The sequence below is a fragment of the Megalobrama amblycephala genome, linkage group LG10 (genome assembly GCF_018812025.1).
Source record: "Megalobrama amblycephala isolate DHTTF-2021 linkage group LG10, ASM1881202v1, whole genome shotgun sequence".
Taxonomy (NCBI): Eukaryota; Metazoa; Chordata; class Actinopteri; order Cypriniformes; family Xenocyprididae; genus Megalobrama; species Megalobrama amblycephala.
The window spans coordinates 29,806,102-29,834,015 of record NC_063053.1 but is presented as its reverse complement, the minus strand read 5'-3'; the positions used below and the strand labels follow the sequence as shown (position 1 = coordinate 29,834,015).

Here is a 27,914-nt window from a genome sequence, read left to right as displayed (position 1 = left end):
GCCTGTCTCCTACTGCGGCCTTCTGGAGCCCCGGCTGCACTTCGGTCGGGGGAGCCGCTGGTTCCGCCATCTCCCGCCGGTCTTTCAGCGCCGCCTGGGCACGACTGCATGAAGCCTTCGGTCCCTGACTCGCCATGGCGGCCTGCTGCACCTGACCCGCCATGTCTGCCCGCTGCACCTGACCCGCCATGTCTGCCCGCTGCATCTGACCCGCCATGGCTGCCTTCAGCCCCTGACCCGCCATTGCTTTTGAACCTGCCCTGGAGACCTCCACTCCAGTCTGCTCCTCCCCCTGCACCAGCTTGAGGTCTCCAGGGCGCCCGCGAGGACGCGCCTACCAGGAGGGGGGGGGTAATGTCACAGATCCCGTGTTTCCCTGGACTCTATTTCCCATGATCCTCCTGTTTCGTCACCTGCACTCACTTCCCTCGTCAGCTCCCCATCATCACGGATCACCTGCACCTGGACTCTATTGTCAGCACTCCTATATATTGCACTCACTCCCTGCATTCCTTGTCCGTTCTCTGTTGTGTTAATGTTGTATGTTGGTGTTCCTGCTCTTGTTTAATGAAGTAAAAGTGTATGATTGTGGAAATCCGTATCTGCCTCGTCTCTCGACCTGCATACACGTAACACTGGTGCATTCTTAGACCAAAATTTAAGTGATTAGATCAATGAAGAAACTTGTTCTCTTGTAAACAATTTTGTGCTTTAAAAGTTATTTATTGGTGATGGTAGGGCACATTAGTCATGTACACAACATATAGTAGGCTAAATGATAGTTCATAAGTGGTTAAACATGTACCCCCGGTTTCACAAACAAGGCTTAAGCTAGTCCTAGACTAAAATGCATGTTTGAGCTGTTTTAACTGAAAGCAAGTAGTATTGGCTATCTTAAAATTTGTCAGAGCCATTGTTTTGTCTCAAGATACACACCAGTAATGTTATTTTCTAGGGTATGTTCATAAAAGCTACTTAAATACCCTAATTGAACTAAGGCCTAATCCTGGCTTAGGCTAAGCCCTGTCTGTGAAACCGGGCCGTAGAGTATACATTTAAACCATTAAAAATATGTAGCAAAAGAGGTTACCTTTGTTGAATTAATTTATTAGTGGGGGCCTTTATCTATACATCTGTATTTGTGCAACTAATGGTCACTCTTTGACAATCCAGAATGCACTAAACACACTACTTCGTTATAGAGAAAAACAACAATGATTAAAAATATATAATCATAAGCTGACCAATAAATAAATAAATAAAAACTAGGTGACTATATTATTCAGCAGCAAAAATTATGCTGGCCTAATTCTTGAAAAAAAACTTTGCACAGTAATTTTTTAAAATCCAAATGTTAATAAAAAGTTTAAAATTACTATTTGTATTATGAAATGAAAAAAAAAAAAAAATGAAAAAAAAAAAATAAATAATATATATATATATATATATATATATATATATATATATATATATATATATATATATATATATATATATACAGTCCAAAAGTTTGGAACCACTAAGATTTTTAATGTTTTTAAAAGAAGTTTTGTCTGCTCACCAAGGCTACATTTATTTAATTAAAAATACAGTAAAAACAGTAATATTGTGAAATATTATTACAATTTAAAATAACTGTTTTCTATTTGAATATATTTCACAAAGTAATTTATTCCTGTGATGGCAAAGCTGAATTTTCAGCATCATTACTCCAGTTTTCAGTGTCACATGATCCTTCAGAAATCATTCTAATATGCTGATCTGCTGCTCAAGAAACATTTAATGTGTACAATATTTGTGTACAATATTTTTTTCAGGATTATTTGATGAATAGAAAGTTCAAAAGAACAGTGTTTATCTGAAATCTAATCTTTTGTAACATTATAAATGTCTTTACTGCCACTTTTGATTGATTTAATGCATCCTTGCTGAATAAAAGTATTCATTTCTTTAATTTCTTTTCAAAAAAAATAAAAATAAAAATTCTTACTGACCCCATACTTTTGAACGGTGGTGTATAATGCTACAGAAGCTTTGTATTTCAGATAAATGCTGTTCTTTTGAACTTTCTATTCATCAAGGAATCCTGAAAAAAAAGTACACAACTGTTTTCAACATTGAAAATAATCATAAATGTTTATTGAGCAGCAAATCAGCATATTAGAATGATTTCTGAAGGATCATGTGACACTGAAGACTGGAAGTAACGATGCTGAAAATTCAGCTTTGCATCACAGGAATAAATTACTTTGTCAAATATATTTAAATAGTACACAGTTATTTTAAATTGTAATAATATTTCACAATATTACTGTTTTTTACTGTATTTTTAATTAAATAAATGTAGCCTTGGTGAGCAGACGAAACTTCTTTTAAAAACATTAAAAATCTTAGTGGTTCCAAACTTTTTGACTGTACTGTGTATATATATATATATATATATATATATATATATATATATATATATATATATATATATATATATATTTATATATATATATATATATATATATATATATATATATATATATATACAGTGTTTCCCACAGGATTTTGTGAGACTGTGGTGGGCGGACATCGGCTCCTCATGCCCCCCGGAGGAAAAGTTTGTACATTTTAAATTTAAATGCATAAATCTGGGGCATTCTGAGAGCAAAATTAAGTGACTAGATCAATGAAGAAATTTGTTCTCTTGTAAACAATTTTGTGCTCTAAAAGTCATTTATTTATTGGTGATGGTAGGGCACATGTACACAACATATAGTAGGCTACATTTAAACCATTAAACCATTTAAACCATTAAAAATATGTAGCAAAAGAGGTTACCTTTGTTGAATTCATTTATTAGTGGGAGCCTGTATCTGTATTTGTGGAACTAATGGTCACTCTTTGATTTGTTAACCAATCCAGAATGCAAATGAAAAATAACAAATGAATAAAAATACATAATCATAAGCTGACCAATAAATAAGTAAACTAGGTGAGTGTATAATTCAGCAGCAAAAAGTATTCTAGCCTAATTCTTGGGGGAAAAAAAAAAAACTTTGCACAGTAATTTTATAAATCCAAATGTTAATAAAAAAAATTAAAATTACTATTTGTATTCTTATGAAATGAAAAAACGATTTATATTAGATTTATATATAAATAATTATATGTATTTATATTAATTTAAGATTAAAATATGCTTATTTTAAATGTATTGTGCAGCTTTTTAATGGGGCAACAAGATATGATAGATACGACAGAACAAAATAGGCTATTAATAATCTTTCAGTGTGCAAAACCATAATAATATGAAACGCTTCAAAACAGCAGCACAAACCGCTTATGCGCATCCCGGGTGCAGAATGATGTGCTTGAAACAATATCGAGTCAGAGCGCGCAGTTTCATTGCGCATTGAAAAGTTCAAAGAGAATCCCTGTGTATATCTGCATCTAACAGTTTATTAATCATATGTTTCTTCTCACTTTTAAATTTCAGTTATTGTGCGTGTGACGCCAATTCATAGTCCTTGTGTTGTGCGATCTAACAGACACCCTGTAGACAATATGATGACATCGTTCAGAAACAGCAATAAACTCCAGCAAGATAAAGTCATTTTATGCAAATCCGCAGCCCTTTATCTACATCTACAAGTATTATAATGGGAATATATCATATTGGAGAGTTTTACCGTGCTGATTGTCGTTACCGAACGCGACGCGCTGTTTGAGTGCTGAACAGAGAATGATTGACAGCTGCTGCGGAGGGAAGACGAGTTTCTGACCGTGATCTTATTGATGTAACGTTACATGTCCTTCTGTCCCTCACATGAAGCTATGGAATGGCTTCAGATGACTTTGAATATAGTGCACGAAAACTTAATTGGTGCTATTCTACTTATTTTGCTCTATGACTCCCACTTTTGACATATAAAAGAGCGCAATTATCAGACGGTAATTTAAATATCGCGACAAACATAATTTCCGTTTCATTTTGAGACTGTGGCGGGACAAATTAGAATGTGGCGGGCCGCCACAGTCTAGTCAATGTATGGGAAACACTGTATATATATATATATATATATATATATATATATATATATATATATATATATATATATATATATTAGATTTATATTTATATGTAAAAATTATATGTATTTATATTAATGTAAGATTAAAAGAAATTTATTTTAAATGTATTGTGCAGATTTTTAATGGGGCAACAAGCTATAGATACGACAGAACAAAATAGGCTATTAATAATCTTTCAGTGTGCAAAACCATAATAATATGAAACGCTTCAAAACAGCAGCACAAACCGCTTATGCGCATCCGGCTGCAGAATGATGTGCTTGAAGCAATATGGAATCGCAGTGCGCAGTTGCACTGCGCATTGAAAAGTTCACGGCACAAAGAGAATCCCTATCTACATCTAAGTCAACAGTTTATTGATCATATGTTTCTTCTCACTTTTAAATTCCAGTTATCGTGCGTGTGACGTGAATTCACACGCCTTGTGTTGTGCGATCTAACAGATACCCTGTAGCCAGTATGATGACACCATTCAGAAACAGCAATAAACTCCAGCAAGATAAAGTCATTTTGTGCAAATCCACAGTCCTTTATCTACATATCAAGTATTGTAATGGGAATATATTATATTGGAGAGTTTTACCGTGCGTGCTGCTGACTGCCGTTACCGAACACGACGCGCTGTGAGAATGATTGACAGCTGCAGCGGAGGAAAGACGAGTTTCCGTGAACTTAAATTTAACGATGCACATATTCTTCTATGCCTCACATGAAGCTATGAAATGGCTTCAGATGAGTTTGCACGAAAACTTAATTGGTGCTATATTTCTTTTGCTCTAGACTCCCACTTTTGCATATGAAAGACGAAAACTTAATTGACAAGCCTAATTTGTTTCTAGTGGCGGGACAAATTAGAATGTGGCGGGCCGCCACATTTCTTTGGGAAACACTGCTGGCGGCTACTGGTCTGTCAGAGAGGGGACATTTTCCCACTTAAAATTGCTATTTATTTCATTCTGCCCTACGTTCCTTTTGAAATGGTCTGTGACCCTGTCGTACCAACTAGGAGTCTTTTCAATTATCAGACGGCTATTTAAACGGCCTTATCACGACAAGCCAGATGTTATTTCAATAATGAGAACAGTTTGGATGTTTCATTTTGAGACTGTGGCGGGTTTAATTCTAAGTTTTTCCTCGTAAGGAAATTATGGCTTCGAATGACAATATTGGCGGGCCGTTTCACCCACAGTCTAGTCGTTATATGAATGAATGAATGAATGAATGAAGGAATGTATGGATCTAAAAAAAATATTAAACTCTGAAACACAAGGAATGTGGTGTATAATTGTGTGAAATGTATGATGATCAAGCAATCGCCAACAAATATCAAAGAAATAGGTTGCAGCAGTTTTTATATATATCCGCGATATGAGCGCGAATATATATATTCCTTATATATATCAAAAGGAGATATATATATCACGCAGAATATATATCACCCCCAGAGATATATATATATATATATATATCAAAGCAGCCCCATATATACGCTGGGCTTATATCAGTGGCGGCTCAGCCGACTATATGTAACTGTGAACGAACTGTCTTTGAGATGAAGAGAGTCAATAAAATGTTAATACAATAGTACATATTTGACCATTAATTTTGTGCATTATAAGGGAAGCCGAGCTTCCCTTGCAGTCTTAAAGAAAGCCTACAGTACAGTCCAAAAGTTTGGAACCACTAAGATTTTTAATGTTTTTAAAAGAAGTTTCGTCTGCTCACCAAGGCTACATTTATTTAATTAAAATACAGTAAAAAACAGTAATATTGTGAAATATTATTACAATTTAAAATAACTGTGTACTATTTAAATATATTTGACAAAGTAATTTATTCCTGTGATGCAAAGCTGAATTTTCAGCATCATTACTCCAGTCTTCAGTGTCACATGATCCTTCAGAAATCATTCTAATATGCTGATCTGCTGCTCAAGAAACATTTAATGTGTACAATTGTACAATATTTGTGTACAATATTTTTTTTCAGGATTATTTGATGAATAGAAAGTTCAAAAGAACAGTGTTTATCTGAAATCTAATCTTTTGTAACATTATAAATGTCTTTACTGCCACTTTTGATTGATTTAATGCATCCTTGCTGAATAAAAGTATTCATTTCTTTAATTTCTTTTCAAAAAAATAAAAATAAAAATTCTTACTGACCCCAAACTTTTGAACGGTGGTGTATAATGCTACAGAAGCTTTGTATTTCAGATAAATGCTGTTCTTTTGAACTTTCTATTCATCAAGGAATCCTGAAAAAAAAAGTACACAACTGTTTTCAACATTGAAAATAATCATAAATGTTTATTGAGCAGCAAATCAGCATATTAGAATGATTTCTGAAGGATCATGTGACACTGAAGACTGGAGTAACGATGCTGAAAATTCAGCTTTGCATCACAGGAATAAATTACTTTGTCAAATATATTTAAATAGTACACAGTTATTTTAAATTGTAATAATATTTCACAATATTACTGTTTTTTACTGTATTTTTAATTAAATAAATGTAGCCTTGGTGAGCAGACGAAACTTCTTTTAAAAACATTAAAAATCTTAGTGGTTCCAAACTTTTGGACTGTACTGTATATGTATGTATGTTTAAACGGATTCAATAATACAAAAGACCAACAGATTTTTAGTGTGTATCACAATTGCTGATTGACTCTATGGTTTCTGGTGAGATCTTTGTTCACGATTTTTTTTCGGACTCCCTAACTGGACCATTACAGACCTATTTTAAGGAGTGCTGCTTCAGAACGCCTCTGGACACTTTGGAAAGAGTATCTGTCAGTGTCTTTCATAATTTACTTGATTCTCACAGATACCAAATGGCAACATTCACTTTGTTGAGCTCTAGTCACACTTTTGGTTCTTCATGTCTGTTATTTGTTAGCTGCACACCAGTAAAAACAGATTGTACATTTACAATCTGTTTTTAGTGGTGTGCAGACAGAACAAACATTTCCCTTTTTGAATTACTTTTTTACATGTTAGTTAATTTATGATTTATGCAAAAGCATTTTTAAAATGTACTGTGTCAGCACTGTAAGAGCTGCATTTCTACTCTTTAAAATGTGCCTTGTAGTGTTTAAGTGAGTACCGCTCAAAGAGTTTTAGAATACCAAACAATCTGTTCATAATCATCAGTGTTCATAGTGTAATCACCGACCGTAACTATAAAATGCCCTAAATGCATGTACAATCACCATATGCCAACGGAATGTCATTTTCCAGAACTTCCTCCTTAAGTTTTAAAGATTCAAATAATTGAACCAATCTTTAAAAAAAATCCAGTAAGTATTTTGAATTTTTTTTATATGCCAACAAACTCTGTTAATGAGACATTTCTCAGTTTGCTCGCCATCTGTGTGGCAGCGCTTTCACAAGCTTAGCTGACCATATGTCTGTCATTAATTATATTTTTCCTTTTGAATATTTGCTTTTTTGATGGGCTCAAGGATGTGGCTCGGAAAGTCGTAGCCTTCTGTTCAACCTTTTAAAGGGACATGTTTTTTAGAGAATAAAAACATCTGATTCTCTGTGCAATGTTTAAAAGAGGAATGCTTTTATTCAGCTGCCTGCCAGGTTTTGCGGGAGATTTCTGTGAGGTAGAGATGAATGAATGCTGTTCTGAGCCGTGCTTTAATGGGGCCATCTGCCAAGACCTCATCAATGGCTACCAATGTCACTGTCGACCAGGTAAGGCTTTCATGTTATAGAAAATATCTAATGTAATATAATATTAATTCATTTATAATGGCATGCAAAAGCAGTTGACCTCTTAGGGGTATTATATGTACTGTATTAGGCTTTCATTTCATTGAATATGGCATTTGTGCTTTATAGACAGTGTTCCACTATAAATAAGTGAATATAATCTTGAAAATGTGTGCATTTTTTCCATGTTGAAATACTTTCCCCTTTCCCAGCTTAAAACTATCTATTGGAACTATCTGTTTGTCCCAACCATTTGAAAGTGCTTAGAAATCTGTTTGAAAACAATTAATTAAACCAAATATTTAAAAATGTATATGTTAAATTATTTGAAATCAAAGAATGTAAACTATTATTCAAAAGTCTTTAAGACATTATTACTTTTATTTAGCAAGGGCACATTAAAATGGTCAAAATTGACAGTAAAGACTTTTAAATTGCATTGTTACCAAAAAAAATTCAAATAAATACTGTTCTTTTGAACTTTCTAGTCGTCAAACAATCCTGCAAAAAATATATCGTTTCCACAAAAAAACGACATTTCAACATTGATAATAATAAGAAATGTGTCTTGAGCAGCAATTTAGCATACCAGAATGATTTCTGAAGGATCATGATGTGACTGAAGAATTCAACTTTACCATCACAGGAATAAATACAATTGTTTAAAATAGAAAACAGTTATTGTAATTTTTAATATTTCTCTATTACAATATTAGTTCACCCAAAAATGAAAATTCTGTCATTAATTACTCACCCTCATGTCGTTCCACACCTGTAAGACCTTCGTTCATCTTGGGAATACAAATTAAGATATTTTTTGATGAAATCTGATGGCTCAGTGAGGCCTCCATTGCCAGCAAGACAGTTAACGCTTTCAGATGCCCAGACAGCTACTAAAAACATATTTAAAACAATTCATGTGACTACAGTGGTTCAACCGTTATGAAGCGATGAGAATACTTTTTGTGCACCCCCCCAAAAAAAAAAATAATAATGACTTTATTCAACAATATCTAGTGATGGGTGATTTCAAAACACTGCTTCATGAAGTTTTGAAGCTTTACGAATCTTTTGTTTCGAATCAGTGGTTCGGAGCGTGTATCAAACTGCCAGAGTCACGTGATTTCAGTAAAGGAGGCTTCGTTATGTCATAAGTGTTTTGAAATTTTAATGGTTCACCACTGGGGGGAGTGACTGGCAGTTTGATGCATGCTCCGAACCACTGATTCGAAACAAAAGATTTGTAAAGCTTCGAAGCTTCATGAAGCAGTGTTTTGAAATCGTCCATCACTAGATATTGTTGAATAAAGTTGTTATTTTGTAAAAAAATACACTGAACCACTGTAGTCACATGAACTGTTTTAAATATGTCTTTAGTAGCTTTCTGGGCACTGAAAGTGTTAATTATCTTGCTGACAATAGAGGCCTCACTGAGCCATCAGATTTTATCAAAAATATCTTAATTTGTGTTCTGAAGATGAACGAAGGTCTTACAGGTGTGGAACAACATGAGGGTGAGTAATTAATGACAGAATTTCATTTTTAGGTGAACTAACCCACTGTTTTGTTGTATTTTTGATCAAATAAATGCAGCCTTGGTGAGCACAAAAAAAAAATTTTGAATGAAAAAAAAACCTCTTTAACAAACATTTTCATCTGTAATTTTGTTTCAACACTAATACTCAAGTTATCACAAACAAATGGAAAAAGTCACAAAAATGTCATTGAGGTTCAGTTGTAGGATCCCTGCATAAGAAATGCCGTACATGTTTATGAATATCTTCTGTCAGTGTTTTTTTTTTCCTTCCTGACAATCTTATGTCTGAAGAATACAAGAGAGATAAAGATTTATGAAAAATCTTGGCTTTGTGCATCTTGATTCCGCCATCCAGAAATCACTTATGTTCCTCTGGGGAGTAATTTGCTTTTGCAGGCTACTGAAACAGACACAAGCCTCATAGAGCATTAAAATGTATTCAGCTCTTGTATGTGTGCGCATGTGGATTCTATCCAGAACGGGAAAATGAAGCAGGAATTGAGATGGTGTAGAAAATGTATGAGAAGCGGGAGGTGGGGGCCTGGGTTGTTGGTTGTGGGGTGGGCTCACTGTGGCACTCTGGGTTTTTGTTCCTGGCAGGTTGGACAGGCCTTCACTGTGAAGATGACATTAATGAGTGCTTGCTGCAACCATGCAACCAGGGAATGTGCATCCAGAATGAGCCTGGCCATGGCTACACCTGCTTCTGTCGGCCCGGATTTGTGGTAAGTCTTGCTGAGTCCCCCGCTCCCCCCTTACTCCTCCTCCCTGAGCTCTTCATCTTCCCCTGAGGTGATTTTGAGAGAGACGCAATCCTGTTTGTCTTTCTCCTGTCAAGTATTCGCCATCCGTTTGTTTCCATTCCAATATTGCGATGGCCTTTAAATATCCTTGACGTCCTCAGGACAGGGAGGAAGCAGCGGGGTTCTTTAGTATTCAGCGTGCCAGTGGTGCTTTTCAAGTGCAGGGAAGCACAGATGTCACTTATCAATGACAGAATGTTCACACTGTTTACCTATTTTTGTATTTTAATGTCTGCAGACGTTGCTTGTAGAAGCAGCTTGTCGACGTAACTCTAAACAAAAAGATAACCAATAAGATGATTATAAATGCTAATCTAACTACTCAAATCTAAAATTGACTAACAGGTACACTTAGTCAATTTTCCTCATTAAAAACATTTACATTCAATGAAAAGAATAATATGATACAATGAGGCTAAAGGCACGCCTTAAAGGTGCCCTAGATTATGTTTTTAAAAGATGTAATATAAGTCTAAGGTGTTCCCTGAATGTGTCTGTGAAGTTTCAGCTCAAAATACCCGATAGATTTTTTTTAATTAATTTTTTTAACTGCCTATTTTGGGGCATCATTATAAACGCGCCGATTTTATGCTGCGGCCCCTTTAAATCCCGTGCTATCCGCCCACAGAGCTCGCGCTTGCCTTGAACAGTGCATAAACAAAGTTCACACAGCTAATATAACCCTCAAAATGAATCTTTACAAAGTGTTCGTCATGCATGCGGCATGCATGCGTCGGATTATGTGAGTATTGTATACTGTTATATTGTTTACATTTGATTCTGAATGAGTTTGAGGCTGTGCTCCGTGGCTAACGGCTAATGCTACACTGTTGGAGAGATTTATAAAGAATGAAGTTGTGTTTATGCATTATACAGACTGCAAGTGTTTAATAATGAAAATAGCGACGGCTCTCTTGTCTCCGTGAATACAGTAAGAAACGATGGTAACTTTAACCACATTTAACAGTACATTAGCAACATGCTAATGAAACATTTAGAAAGACAATTTACAAATATCACTAAAAATATCATGTTATCATGGATCATGTCAGTTATTATTGCTCCATCTGCCATTTTTCGCTATTGTTCTTGCTTGCTTACCTAGTCTGATGATTTGGTTGTGCACATCCAGACGTTAATACTGGCTGCCCTTGTCTAATGCCTTTTATAATGTTGGAAACGTGGGCTGGCATATGCAAATATTGGGGGCGTACACCCCGACTGTTACATAACAGTCAGTGTTATGTTGAGATTCGCCTGTTCTTCGGAGGTCTTTTAAACAAATGAGATTTATATAAGAAGGAGGAAACAATGGAGTTTGAGACTCACTGTATGTCATTTCCATGTACCAAACTCTTGTTATTTAACTATGCCAAGATAAATTACATTTTTCATTCGCGGGCACCTTTAAGAAAAAGTTTCACTTTTCACTACTCCCATAGTGTGTGATTGTAAAAGTATTTATATTTATGTTTTTATTGAATATTGATGGAGCAATAGATTTTGTGTGAAAATAAATCATAAAAGTGGTTTGTTTTGTTTAAAAATAAATGTATGAGGTGCATGGCGAGGGGGGCACAAGCATTGATACAAATACTTTAGCTAAAATAATATGTTTTTAGTAATGTCTAGGTTAAAACTTGTCCAAAACAATCACTTTAGCAAAGTTTGTACTATTTTCAGTTTATTTTGATAAATAAAATAATTCATTTTTGTTCAATAAATATATTGTCATTAAAATGTTAATATAAAAAATATATTTTAAAAATACAAAAACAATTATTTTAAAAAGTAAACAATTCTGAAAGCATTGAATGAGATCCCATAATAATTTAATAAAGATTTACAGTATGAACAATAAATATATTTTATTATATGATATGATTAATATCATATTATCAAATATAATGGTTTCATTATAAATATTGTGATTTAACACCCAACTTAATATATAATATCTACCATCTGAATTTAACCAAGTCATGTCAAAAAATGTAAAAGTCATCCAGCTATTTATTATCATGTTAATTATTCTGCATTTAGCCCCAACAGTAGGGGCACATTTGACCCCAAATACCATACTTTTACATATTCTTTCGTTATTGAAAAACTGTTGCTTTAGTTACCTTGAACAAAACTGAAAATCACTAACAAGACCTTTGTCTCAAAATATATTCAATCATTTTAGCGATTCTCATTTGCTACTTAAATCTACAAAATTTAAATAAAAAAAAAACATTAAATATTAGATCAAATTAGCACAAAATCAGCTTTTCTCATGTCAAGGATCAGCCAAATTTCCATGTGCACCTTGAAAAGCGGATGTTTTGGAAAGTGCTGCGGCAAGTTTTAGTGCCATCTAGAGGAAAATAAAATCAAATGCATCTTTATCCCAATCCTTTTAAAAAAATAAATTTCACGCAAAAGCATTTTTTCAGCATCTACCCTGGAATCCCACCTTATCTATTTTCTAAATGCATCTTATTAATCATATTGGGAATTATTAATTCGCGCACATTTTCTTTTTTTTTTTTCTTTTTTTGGAGCTCGTAACGTTTCATTAAAAAGTCTACTCTTCCAAACATTGTGAATTTCACCACATTACCAGCTGTATGCTGCTCACTTTATCTTGGTAACCTTGTTATTTGGGGTTAAGATTAATTATCTAAAAATTATTTTATTTTTTATTAAAGCTGCAGTCCGTAACTTTTATTGGTTAAAAATAGTTCAAAATCAATTTTTGAGCAAGTACATAACCAGCCAGTGTTCAAAATCTCCTTACCTTAGACCGATTCACAACGGTAAGCTTGTAATAATGTTTTATAATTCGGATGGTACTGTTGAGTTTCCTCGGGAAATTCGAGCATGCACTCATTCGTCTCTGCGTCATTACGTCACATCTGTTTACATGAAGAAGGAGTCCCAGCTAGTAGGCTATATGGCATGTGAGACTGCTGCAAGGGAGGTTCACCCATAGTCAAAAGCAAAAGACTTCGGACTGTGGAGTGGATACAGAAATTTAAATCTCCAGGTAACGCTAATACACACTAAATACACATAGTCACGCAATGCTGATGTTGTTAACAATAACAATTTGAGAACAAAGTATAATAATTTGCACGGTTTGACATGATCTGAGCTAAGCGATCATTAGATTTAATCACCATTGGCAGCGCGATTTATTGCTTTTTTTTCTCAGTTGGTCAGAACAAAAGTGGCAAACATGTTACTTACTTGTTCAGATGACATTTTCCCGTGAAAATTCTTATATTGGTCATACTTTCAAGATGTAGAATCTGTGATTCCAAAGTACAGTATCCACACCGGTGCGGTGACTGACAGCAAACATTAGATTCATCCGCGCTGACGAGCTGTGCCGATACGCAACCCACGTGAAGAAGATAATTCTGCAAATAACTGCAACTGCAGGTTTCAAACAGAGATGGCGACAAAGAGGCAAAACTTACAGACTGCAGCTTTAACTAAAAATTAAACGGGAATGACTGTGAATATTGCATTTCTACAGTGGCATCAAAAATGTAATGCTGCCTCCAGTCACTGTGATTTTACCAAGACATGTACGTGGATCAACATATTTTGTTCATTCTGGAACAGCATTCGTGTCCAAAAATGTATTCCTAATTTCATCCCTACACCTAAACCTAACCCTACCCATAATTTGTCGCTAAATATCAGAGGAAAATGTTGGGTGAACAACACTGATGTAGCAGCACCTAACTCAGATTGTAAACCTAAACTTGACATGAACTGTAAACTTGTCCCTCAAATCTGATTGGTTAATTGGAATGTTGTTCCAGGATTAACAAAGATGTTGATCCAGGAACATGTTGTACTTGATGAAATCGAGTTGCATTCACATCTCAAGGTGTCAGAATAAGATATCCAAGATGAGTGTCATATGAATCAATGTGATCAACATTGTTAAATCAGTGCTGCAGCTATGTGTCATAGACTTCCACTGAGTCAAAGTGTATTTTTTTCTTCTCTAGTGTTAATTTTAGGTAATACTTTATTTTGATAGTCCACTTTAGTAATTCTTCTATCTATAAGAAACTTTGAAAATACAGATTATCTTCACATAGAAAATATGCCACTAGTACATAAACTGCATATGTACCGGTACAGCAGAAAGCATAATTGCTCCTGCTGCTCGGCTTAAGCTACTCTAATTTACATTCTTATTCATCAGGATTTGAGTTTTGCACCACACTTGAATTCCTTTGCCCCCAGCCTAGTTGTGTACACTGCATTTATTTCAGCATATTGCATCAAACTTTGCACTTTCCTCACCATAATGTCACATACTTGTGCAATTATTTCAGAAACCTGCCTTATTATTATTGTACTGACAACATTGTTGAACATGGCATCAAACAATATCCCAGCAGGCATTTCAAAAACACTTAGAGAAAAAAAAATGTTGTGAGAAAAGACTTTATTTTGTGTTTCAGGGGGAAAACTGTGAATATAATTATGATGACTGCTTGATCCAATCATGCCCTGATGGATTTTCATGTAAGGATGGCATCAACAATGTCAGCTGCGTCCCTGTGAAGACAGACACGTCTTTTGTTCCTCCCATCTTGGTCATCTCGTGGAGTACCATCAACCCCAGCTTAGAGATGCAACCCACTATAGCACCTGTGGAGAACTTGCAAAGCACTGAGCAGCCGACAGGTTGGTAGACCTTATATGCAATATTTTGTATTGTAAAACTGCATTATGCAATATTTTGTACATTTATAATACTTCTCTGTATTTTTAGCAGCCTCATAAAAACTTAAAGGCCATTTTATGCCCTTTTACAGGGTGTCTACTAGAATAGGATTGCATGCTTGAATGTTATACATTATTTTTCACATATTTTATACATTTTTTCATACCTCACTTCCCAGTCTTTCAGTAACGCTCTGGGGTGCGTTTCCCGAAAGCTTCGTTAGCCAACTATTGTCATAAGTCCCATTGAACTCTATTGGTAACAATGGAACTTGTGAGCATAGTTCACACCACTGTTTAGTTCCTGTCTTTATGAAGCCCCTCCTATCGAAAAGCACATTGTGCCCTGATTGGTCGGCTGACCAGAGTATTGTGATTGGTCAACAGCTTCAAGCCTGTTTCAGAAATTTCACGCCCCTTACCATAACCGTGAGAGTAAACAGGCTACTAACGCAACTTAACCAGGCCTCGCCCACTTTTTTCATATGTCTTGGGTGGAAATTATTTAAAGGTACACTATTGTTCTAGTGGTTTAAAAAAAAAAAAAAAAAAAGAAACTGCACGCATTTTGCAGAAGAACACTGTTTTGGTTGTGCTTCAGCTCTGTGTGACTGTTTGGCTGAATATGTTTTTTTAACTAAAAAAGAGAAAGATTATCTTATAGATATAAGCAGTTTAGATGGAAAGGATCTTAAGCTGACTAGCAGAAGACGTTACTGTAGCTATACCCTTTAATAGACACATGGTACTTCCTTGCAGAGATGGGCACTCGAGTTAGTGACTCGGACTTGAGTCGCACTCGAGTCGCATTTTAACAGACTTCGGACTCGACCTGAAATGACTTCAGACTTGACTCGACTCGGCACAAAAGACTCGGAATAGTTTAAAGTCTTTTACCCATAACTACTGATATAATAAATTAAGAATTTGTGTTGTGTTTAAATGGTTTTATAATATCTGCGTCACATATTTCCTTACGTGTCGTGGTACATCGGACTCTTGTCATAGAATTTAATTACGTACAGAACCATGTCATGCGAATAAACTCCGAAATGTCATAATAAGAGTCCCATGCAACATGACGGGAGCCACCGTGCCAAATGTTCTTTCGTTTGGGTTTATTACCACAGAATGTGGGAAAACAATTAAAGACACCGGAATAACATCATCAAATTGTATGAGACATCGCATCCACAAAGGTTAGTCACATTAACTCACAACTAGCTATTATATTGTGGTGTAGCTACATGGCTCTTTTGAATTGCCAGCCTGTTAAAATATGAACAGAAAAAAATCTAGACTTTAAACCTAGCACTACGTTTTATCAATCTTTTCGTATTATTTGCAGCTTTTCTATTTCTTAATGTGTGTCCATTAGAGAGATATGATATGAGAGATGTTATTCCATTTATTACTTAAAGCTCATATTTTAATGTATCACAATCAGCATGTGTAGAGTTTTCAATTGACATTCTTAAACATTCTGAAGTTTAAAATTTTCTGATAATGACTGTCGTCACTAACAACAAATCTGTATAACAATCTGCTGTATAACAAACCGTGACTCACGGGCGCCATCTTGTGTCCGTTTAGCGACCGTATTGAAAATGACTACTCGTGTTGCCAGGACGACTGTTTTGTACATTGTAATGGATTAACAAACTGGATGTACATTATCCCTTAATATATAAAAGACTCGTGAACATCTCTGCTTCCTTGAAAATAAATTCCAGCGCTGCGCTACAACAACCCATAATGAAATGACCCTTCACAATAGATGCTTTGCAATGAACTCTACATATGGTAATTTATCTGTTCAATAAAATACCTTACTCACCTATCGAGTAATAAAAACGCCATCTCTGCATCACTTTTACAGCATTTTAAATCCCTCAGTTCTTGCCATCTCTGAAAAGCCAAGCTAGTGTTGAATCTTGTTTTATTATGAGCTCTGTCGCGATCTCTTTTTGCCAGCAGACTCTCCTTTGTTCTGCGTTTTCTTTATTCTTTTTCTTTTTTCCCTTAAACACGTGATTCTCCGGAGGTTGGCGATTTAGCATGCTCCATATCCACCTTTCTCTCTCATTGTGAGAACTAACCTATGCCACTCCCACACCATACATGCTTAAAATTAGCCGAAGCAACTTTTCTCTGTTTACAGATATGACGAGACACGCATGGGCAAGTGACGCAAGTACGCAGTTTCCCATGAAAACTAAAATATAAACACTTATTATACAGTAAGCTTACCAAAGTGAATCAGGGTAAGACAAAATTTTATATTATAATATTTCAATTTTGTTCATTTTGAGAAGAAAATGAAAGACTACAGTTGAGGCATTTCAGGGAGTACAGAAACATTGCTTACTGATATAGAGAATTTTGCAGACCTTTTTTAAATTTTCAAACAGCAACATTACACACTAAAGAAATAAAAAGCATTTTCATCTTTAAGTCTTACAGGAATAAAAATGTCTCTGAGTCACAGTTGGTTCCTCATTAAGAGCATGTGAACTGTTTGTATCCATACCACACAGCATGGAAGGAAAATGTTTTTGCTTTTTAACATTATGAGGTTGACTTCCACTGTACTGGCTGTTAATATTATTGGCCCAATGGATTAGTTAAATGAAAGACAACATTAACAATTGAATCCAATCAATGAACTTGTGTGGTTTGTTTTGATTGTTCAGCTTCATTATGAGCTTGTCTTTGGAAACCTAGGAGACTATTTGACACCGCTTAAGAGACCACATATCATTCTTTCAGTAAATTACAGTTCATTTTTAAAAGTATATTGCATATTAAAGCAAACACACAGAGACAGTCTGTCATTATTTACTCACCCTCTTGTTCTTCCAAACCTGAGTGACTGACTTTTTTTCTATAGAACACAAAAGAAGATATTTTGATGAATTTTAGTAATCAAACCATTGATTTTTCCATTGTATTTCTCAAAATATCTTCTGTTATGTTCAAAAGTACTAAAAAATAAAAAGTGCTTCATTTACCCACGTTAAAGTAGTTTGGGTAACATTTTAAATATAAAATATTTATATTTTTAAATTCATAATACTACATCTAAAATGAGAGCCCACGTGATCACATGCAAGTAATAATTTAATTTCTTTAATGCATAAAGTAATAGTACTGAATAGTTTTCACCTTTATATGGTACAGATTATTTTAGCAGTCAGGAATAATTTGTGTTTAAAGAAAAAGTGAAACCTACGTTGTAATAATCTTTAATTAGATGGTTTGATGAAATAATGTTCATTAGGTTTATTTTTATTTCAGTTTTTATGGAAAATGTATCATAAAATGAGATGATCGCACTGCTTTTTCTCAGTCAGAGAGAGAGCTCTACTGAGCATGTGTTATTGTCATCACTTTTATTTGTAGTTTACAATTGCCTTCACACAGTCTATAAGATATCAATGACTACAATAACATACAGATACATTACCACAGGCAACATCATGCCAGACAAAACGTCCTTGAAAAGTCTATTCCGAAAACATTTCCCGAATAACCTACATTTTGCTTTGCTCTGTTCCAAAATGAGCTGGGAGCCCCTAAAGGTTAGTAAGATAAACACTCACCATCTGTGGTATGTCTGATAATAAGAGCTTTTTCCACATTTGTTCCACTAATGTTCTCCAAAGAGGCAATAGTTTGAACAAACTCAATTAGTTTTTGCTGGAAAAATTACAGCTAATTAGGGACTTTGTGCTATGGTTTATGATGTTTATTGAGTATGACACAAAACACCCATTGGTTACAATGAATAAATTGTATAGAGAGCCAAAATGTCAGTGTGGTGACATGAGGACTAAATTTCCACATCACTTAGGAAATTGAACCATCCTTGCACAATTTCCTGACAATGGACTAATAAATGGATTCTGGAGGCTAAATTTGTCAAATCACTGAAGGTAATTTAGTGAAGCAAAGTCTAAGCAAGTTATTTTAGAAGAAGAAAACCCATGAATGCGCTTACATTTCCCTAAAGCATGACTTTTCGCTTTCTTTCTGAATTGATTTAAAATGAACTGCTGGCCTGTAGCCGTTTTCAAAGTATTTTTTCTAAATACCACATTTCACAGCGTTAAAGAGTGAAAATGAGATGTCATTCTCTCAGTTACAGGTGGGTTTCTGTCGTACAGTTGATCTTTTAAATGCTGCACTGCTAGAAGAGTATATTAGATTGACGCTATTCAAAGCGAACAGCAAAAAATCAATAGGCCAGTTACAGGGCGAAAATAAAGGTAAATGTGTTTCTGGCAAATGTTGAGAGTGATTCTGACATTTAAGCTAGACTTTATGGTAGTCCTGGGGGGCACAACACAATGGAATTAAACCTCTCCGCAGAATGAAAAATGTAGTAAACGGAGAAACTGCATCTCTTGAGGGCGCAGAAATGTGTATGGATATGACTGCGTGAATGTTTGCTCTAAGATACCATCAGCGCTAATTTCTTCAGCCACTACTGAGAAAGACAAAGTGTGTGTAAATCAGTGCCCTTGGGGAATAGTGCAGTTAATTTTCTAAACATGCACTTTACAGAAATCAATGAATTTACAATGTGGAAGGCAAATGCTACAGACAGCTTTAAAGGTTTGCCTGGGCATCCATGGGAATTTTCCTCAAGTGCCCGAGAGGTACACTAGCTGAGTAATCGCTCTCCGATTGTCCAGACAGGGTGGAATTGAGGCCATTTTTTATGGAAGATAAAACTCAAGGAAGCTGCTATAGTCCTAACTCAAAAATGGCGGGATAAATCTATCATCTCAAGTTGGACTCAGAAATCCATTTAGTCTTTGGAATCCACACAGTCTTTTGATGGACAACTGGCTGGGATCGTTTTCACAGAATGGCAGATTGGACTGATATGAGGTAGCCAAATTCTAGATAAAAGAAATGCACATTTGTTTCAGTCTTCATGGTTAGACTTTATATGATGTTGTTTTGTGTATGTGTGGTTTGGTTTTTTTTGTTGTTTTTTTGAACCTGCTTCTTTCTTTCTTATTTTCATCTGTACTTGTCTTGTTTATCTGTCAGGTGTAGAAAAAATTCAGAATTTAAGAAATGGCTCTTTTTTAATTCATGAGTGTGAATTTTATTGAAAGGGTTAGTTCACCCAAAAATGAAAATTATCCCATAATTTTCTCACCCTAGGTTTATATGACTTTCTTCTTTCAGCCAAACACAGTGAGTTATATTAAAAATATTATACAGGTGCTGGTCATATAATTAGAATATCGTGAAAAAGTTCATTTTTTTATTGTAAATTATTTAAAAAAAATGAAACTTTCATATATTCTAGATTCCCTACATGTAAAGTAAAACATTTCAAAAGTTTTTTACTTTTGTATTTTTGTATTTTTTTTTTTTTTTTTAATTTGTTGATTAGAGCATACAACTAATGAAAGTCCAAAATCCAGTATCTCAAAATATTAGAATATTTACATTTGAGTTTCATTAAATGACCATCCCTACAGTATAAATTCCGGGTATCTCTTGTTCTTTGAAACCACACTAATGGGGAAGACTGCTGACTTGGCAATGGTCCAGGAGACAATCATTGACACCCCCCACAAAGAGAGTAAGTCACAGAAGGTCATTACTGAATGGGGTGGCTGTTTACAGAGTGATGTATCAAAGCATATTAAATGCAAAGTTGACTGGAAGGAAGAAATTGGGTAGGCAAAGGTGCACAAGCAACAGGGATGACCGCAAGCGTGACGTCTGCTGGTGTTGGTCCATTGTGTTTTATCAAGTGCAACGTCAGTGCAGCCATCTTCCAGGAGATTTTGGAGTACTTTATGCTTCCATCTGCTGACAAGCTTTATGGAGATGCTGATTTCCTTTTCCAGCAGGACTTTCGCACCTGCCCACAGTGCAAAAACCACTTCCAAGTGGTTTGCTGACCATGATATTACTGTGTTTTATTGGCCAGCCAACATGCCTGACCTGAATCTATGGGATATTTTGAAGAGAAAGATGAGAAACAGTCGATCCGACAATATACAGATGATCTGAAGGCTCAATAGTGCCTCAGCAGTGCCACAGGCTGATCACTTCCATGCCACACTTCACTGATGCTGTAATTTGTGCTAGGAGCAAGTCATTTGCTATAATATGTGCTGTCGACCAAGTATTGAGTGCACAAATGAACATACTTTAAAGTTTTGCAAATCCATTTTTTGATTGATCTAGGAAATATTCTAATATTTTGAGATACTGGATTTTAGACTTTCATGAGCTGTATGCTCTAATCATCAAATTTAAAAAAAACCAAAAAAAAAAAAACTTTTGAAATGTTTTACTTTACATGTAGGGAATCTAAAATATATGAAAGTTTCATTTTTAAAAATAATTTACAATAAAAAAATGAACTTGTTGATGATATTCTAATTTTATGACCAGCACCATTATAAAGCTTGGAAGAGCCAGGATATTTTTTAATATAACTCTGATTGTGTTTGGCTGACAGAGTAAAGTCATATACACCAAGGATGGCATGAGGGTGAGTAAATTATGGGATAATTGGGTGAACTAAGTGTCCTTCAGGAAGTAAAATTAGAGTGACAGGACAAGACATTTACTGAATTCAATTTTGAAGATATTCTGGGACCACAAAAGTTTATTAAATATGATGAAATATCTATCTCTGTCTGTAATATCTATTTCAAGCAAACATTAATTTTTACCTTGACAGTATTTGCTTTTCTAGTTAGAAATGAAAGGTGCCATAGAATGCTTTTTCACAAGATGTAATATAAGTCTAAGGTGTCCCCTGAATGTGTCTGTGAAGTTTCAACTTAAAATACCCCATAGATTTTTTTTATTCAGTTTTTTTAACTGACTATTTTGGGGCATGATTATAAATGCTCCAATTCAGAGCGCGTTCCCTTTAAATGCTCGCACTCCCCGCCCCCAAGCTCGCGACTCTATAATACATTGCATAAACAAAGTTCACACAGCTAATATAACCCTCAAAATGGATCTTTACAAAGTGTTTGTCATGCAGCCTATTGGATCATGTAAGTACAGTATTTATTTCGATGTTTACATTTGATTCTGAATGATTTTGAGGCTATGCTCCCTGGCTAAAGCTAACATTACACACTGTTGGAGAGATTTATAAAGAATGAAGTTGTGTTTATGAATTATACAGGCTGCAAGTGTTTAATAATGAAAATAACGACATGACTCTGATCTCCGTGAATACAGTAAGAAACAATGGTAACTTTAACCACATTTAACAGTACATTAGCAACATGCTAACGAAACATTTAGAAAGACAGATTACAAATATCACTAAAAATATCATGATATCATGGATCATGTCACTTATTATTGCTCCATCTGCCATTTTTCGTTGTTGTCCTTGCTTACCTGCATAAAGTCTGATGACTCGGCTGTGCACAGATCCAGATGTTAATACTGGCTGGCTTGTCTAATGCCTTGAACGTGAGCTGATATATGCAAATATTGGGGGCGTACATATTAATGATCCCGACTGTTGTGTCACAGTCGGTGTTATGTTGAGATTACATATTACATTATGAGACGAGTTTACAGTTTATGTCAAGTATTAGGCTTACAACCAGGGTTAGGTGCTTCTACATCAGTCTTATCCACCTATCATTTCCCTTTGATTTTATGGATAACTTAAGGGGTTAGGTTTAGGTGTATGGATATGGTTTAGGATTAAATGTTTGGACAGGAATGTTGTTCCAGGATCAACAAAATATGTTGACCCAGGAACGAGTCGAACTTGGCAAAATCAGGACGTGCTTCTTTCCGATGCACATTGAGGTCTCCTACACTCTGATTATTCAAATGATTGAGTAAAAGTGGGAGCAGGATATTAGACTGTAATTCATGAGCAAAGTTTTTAAACCTAGTCCAGTTGTTATTTTGTTGTTTTATACATTTCATTGCCCCATAGTCAAACATTGGTGTCACACTATAATAAATTAGAAATAATTTGTCTACACAATCTTTTTTATTATAATTATTATTTAACAAGGAACATATACTGTAACTTTCAGATAGGCCAACAAACTCTCATCGATATGTCTATCTAGGTCGCTCTCTAAAAACGTCTTTTGCCCTAGGTGCAGCTATAAATAGATTAGCCAGGAACTTGCATGATACCTCTGCTCTCTCTTTCTGCTGTCCTCTCCTCCTCCTCCTCTGCATTCCCAGCTTACTGGTTAGAATCTATTTCAGATAGAAACAAAAGTCAGAGAGTTTGAAATTTCTCTTTGATATCTTGATATCAGTCGTTGGCAGTTGGGTCATGCTGGTTTGGATGTAAAACTTTATATGCAACAATTGGACAAATGGTTGATGCAACACATTGGTAATGCAAAGAAACTGTGACACAGTTGGGAGTTCAACTGTTCCCCCATCATATTTGGAAGAGGAAAAAATATCTTTCTGATTTTGTGACAAAACTCAGTTAGACTTTAGTATGAGCTAAAAATAATAAAAAAAAAACATTATAAATTGGCACACTGTTACTTTTCACTGCAATAATGGTGTTCAAGAGGAATATTGTTTGTTTTTTTTGTTTTTTTTAGTCAAACTCCTATATCAAATGAACTTCACCCAAAAATGAAAATTCTGTCATTTATTACTCACCCTCATGTCGTTCCAAACCCGTAAGACCTTCTTTCACCTTCGGAACACAAATTAAGATATTTTTGATGAAATCCGATGGCTCAGTTAGGCCTCTATTGCCAGCAATGTCACCAAAATTCTCAAGATCAAGAAAGCTACTAAAGACATATTTAAAACAGTTCATGTGACTACAGTGGTTCAACCTTAATATTATAAAGCGACAAGAATACTTTTTGTGCACCAAAAAAAAGAAAAAAAATAATGACTTTTTAACAATATCTAGTCATGGCCATTTTCAAAACACTGCTTCGAAGCTTTGGCGCTCCAAACAACTGATTAGAAACAAAAGATTTGTAAATCATCGTAAAGCAGTGTTTTGAAATTGGCCATCACTAGATATTGTTGAAAAGTCAATATTTTGGTATTTTTGGCACACAAAAAGTATTTTAGTCGCTTTATAATATTAAGGTAGAACCACTATAGTCACATGAACTGTTTTAAATATGTTTTTAGTACCTTTATGGATCTTGAGAAGTTTGGTGACATTGCTGGCAATAGAGGCCTAACCGAGCCATCGGATTTCATCAAAAATAATTTGTGTTCTGAAGATGAACGTAGGTCTTGAACGACATGTGGGTGAGTAATAAATGACATAATTTTAATTTTTGGGTGAGCTAACCCTTCAAGATGCTTACTTTACATCATCTGTCATTGCATGTTGATTTCAGGTTGAATTCTCGCACATGTATATGTATGCGGCGATGAGTAACGTGGTATTCAGACAGGGCATAAATCAGATAACAATAAAGGAAAATGATCATTAATTTATTTGCATAATTAGCATTGAATTATTCATCATGGTTTCAATCTGCTCAATCTGTATCTCATTAACATGACTTATGAGGCTTATAAATCTCAGAGTTTTACGTAATGTCTGTCTTATTTTCTTTTGGGCACGAATGTTTTTGTTGTAAATTTGTGTATGTATTTTAGTGCTATAATTAGAGAGCTTACTAAATATCGTTATAATTGATTAGATATGTGTGTGGCAGAGAAAATTGTGACTGATAAATCTGATTGTAAAATCCTTTAAGTATTTTAATTATATGAGTGACTTAGAACATTAGTCCTTTTTTGCCCATTTTATAGTCGGTCAGGTAACAATCCCGATTGCATAGGAAAAAAGCACACCTCATAATTTCTGCATGTAGTACAAATGGTGGAGTTATGTGCAAAGATAGATCTCTAATAATGTTTGTTACTAATGAAAGCTATTTAAGTGTAAAAGAAGCTGTTGATTTTGTTGGAAAATGGTGCATAAGTGCAAAGTAAGTTTTGCAATTGTGTGTATTTCATGAGTACTTTCCTCTATAGTTTTAATGGATGCGCTTTCCATTCATTCATTAAACAGCAGTATTTTTGAATGGCCGTGAGGAAAACGCTGATCTTTTTCACACACTCTCTCTCTTTCTCTTGTTCTTCCCTTTACAGAGATCTATATTTATACATCCCATAATAGTGTTCATCAGCACAGCTGGCAGCGATCCAGCAGAGTCAGCATTTCACAAACATGAGCAATAACTACCCTCAAAGTGTTTGCGGACTTGTTTCATCCACTGAGTTTTGTGTTAGATATTTCCTGTAGTGTGTCTTTCATAGCTCTCTGTCGATAATAACCTCTGAATGAGCTCGCAATCACCTGTCCCCATTGACCGTTTTGAACGATTTGAATGTTTAAGAACCAGCAAGAGCAGACCGTGCCAACCACGTAGAGAAGTTAGTGGCTGAAATGCAGATTTCAAAAAGGGATCCGGAGTTAACTGCTAATGAGGTGAGAGTTTGCCTCCCAGCAGCAATCACGGACTGCGTGAAAGCCTTATATCAGTCCAAACAAGCATCTCAAATTAATGAATGGCTCAGTCTCAGAGGGGTAATTTTCCATCATCAGCGCTGGTAAACCTGTCTGGTACGCCAGGGGAGGGAAAAGGTAGACGCTCCGTAGTCGCCCTGCATTCATCCTCATTAATCAGAGATCACAGCCTCTCGTTTCCCGATAAGTCTCCATTCTTTCAGTCACAGGCCTCACTCTGAGATATTTGTCCTATTATGGAGTGCAGGACTTAGCAGACCCAAGGGGATTTTTCTACAAGCTACTTAATCGCCAAAGTGCCCCAGAGACCTTCAGTGGCAGATCAAAAGATTTCTGCATTAAAAAGATTTAAAGTCAAGCAAATATTGATAAAGGCTTCATCTGCTGTAGGTCCATTAATCGTGACAGCAATTGCCAAATGCATGCTCTGTTTTGTAGCCTAGCATCGGTCAATCACACGGAGGGAGTAATACCCCAGGCAGGTCCACATTATTGAGCGATTCATTGCAAAATACCCCGAGGCGAGACCTTTCGTTGGAACTATTTGAGATTGAAGGGAATTAACTCCAGACCAACGCTAATGCTCAGGCCAAATTGCTCAAGTCAGAGCCGGTCTTTTAAGTTTGTCCGCATCAGTACCCTAAATGATCTCAAAGAGGGTGGAAGTCTCTGAAAATGTCCCATAATTGCCAACTGATACGGATGACAGAGAGCAGGATATCATGGCTTAAAATGAGGCATGTAATAAGCTGGTATAATTTCTCTCAGACAGTCACTCAGTCTCTTTGCGAGGGGAATTTATGTGCCTTTCTTGGCAAACCATGTGCTACTGCGAGTATCGTGTGGGTTACTGTTCATTTCTGCTAAAACCCCTCATGGTACAGGGCTGAGGTTCCTCAAGCTGACAGAAAGAGGTTTACGCAATAAAGAGTTCATCTTAGACCTTCTCTTGGAAAGTTACTCTCATTTACGATGCATTCGCTGGAGGGAAAAAAAGGCCCTTTTTTTAGCTTTATCAGCTCTTGGGATACAAAATATGATCAATGGTAACTGGCATGTTCCTGTGCTTTTTAGCCAGCACGTAGCTTTTGAATGACTGCATGCTTTGAAATGTTAAACGCATAATTCTTTTAGGTTTCATTAAGGATGAGAGATTTGTTATTTTCTGCCATGTCTAAACATGATAGATGCACTACAGTGGTAAGGACATTTCGAGGTGAACATCAGTGGCTTCAGAGGATCCACTGACAGCGGTAAAACATTAGACGAGCGGCCCTTTCCTACCACTAATTGGAATAGACTTTCTCTGGAGAGATATTCTTCAGGCCCCCCCAATTAAAGCTGATCTAAAAACTGCCTTTTTAAATGTACTAAGTCATGGCAGGTAATGGGTCACTCTTAGCTTTGATCACACTCCTGCGAGAGAAAAGAGCTACTGTACCAGGCGCAATTATCATAAAAGACCTTTAAAATGAAAGACGGGGATCTTACAGCCACCTGTTTTACAGGCCCTCAGATTTTTCTCTGAGTCAAATGAAAGCACAGTTTATAGCACTAATTCAAAAAAAAATGGAAGATGTGGAAAATCTTTGAGATCGTTTGAACTTTTGTAGTCTGTAAAAAATGTAGTTAAAACAACTTTCATCCATATAACATATACTCATAATAATTTCTGTTTGCCAAAGTTTCAGCAAGGTTTCCTGTGAATGTGAATTCAAAGAGGTCAAAAAAGTGCAATGAACTTATTACTGCAAATTGCATCGGTGGCACCACTTTGAATTGACTTCAAACTGAAATGGCAATTCAATTTAATATTTTAGTTTAGGTTCTTTTTATTTATGTATTTATTTTATCACTTTTTGTTATTTCTCCTTTGATTTTTTTTTTATGTTTATGGTGGTGTGTGTGTGTGTGTGTGTGTGTTATTTTGCACGTTCCAGAATCTGTTTGTACTGATTATATAGGATACAAATTTGGCGATATGCAACATTATTTGGATTTTTATTTTTACTGCTTATATGAATATGAATGAAGTATTGCAGAATGACTATACAAAAAAACACATTGGAAATGGAAGGTCAGGTAAGGAAGCATTGCATTGTGGGAAAACATAAAAATAACAACATATACATTCATTTCAGTGTTGCCAGATTGGAAATATCCAAGTATCGTACCAGAAACTCAAAATTATTGTATTTGGAAGAAAATTATCGTACACAGGTTTTTAGTATAGATAAATGAACTAAGTTAATAACTAATGAGTTTTATAATGGAATTAATCAATACTGAACTTACTTAAGCTGGACAATCACACTATTTTAGCTGCTGTACGGTCAAAATTATGTTCCCTCTATCTCTGTAAAGATACTTTGACACAATCTGCATTGTAAAAAGTGCTATATAAATAAAGGTGACTTGACGAGTCAAATGTGCAGAATACAGCTATTTATTCTAGACCAACAACTTTTTGACATGACCTGCAAATTACCATAACTAGGTGTACCTTAGTGGGAAACAACTGACCTAAA

General features: G+C 35.3%; 1 protein-coding gene across 1 annotated transcript in view; it reads left to right on the top strand.

Annotated features, from left to right (window-relative positions):
* eys (eyes shut homolog) overlaps positions 1–27,914 on the top strand; it is a gene marked incomplete at its 5' end in the record, with an annotated part of 227,664 nt that overhangs the window by 94,760 nt on the left and 104,990 nt on the right. Inside the window, 3 exons of the mRNA XM_048203800.1 lie at positions 7,663–7,787; positions 9,943–10,067; positions 14,618–14,843. Coding sequence (XP_048059757.1) covers positions 7,663–7,787; positions 9,943–10,067; positions 14,618–14,843 — 476 coding nt within the window. The remainder of the gene's footprint in view (positions 1–7,662; positions 7,788–9,942; positions 10,068–14,617; positions 14,844–27,914) is intronic.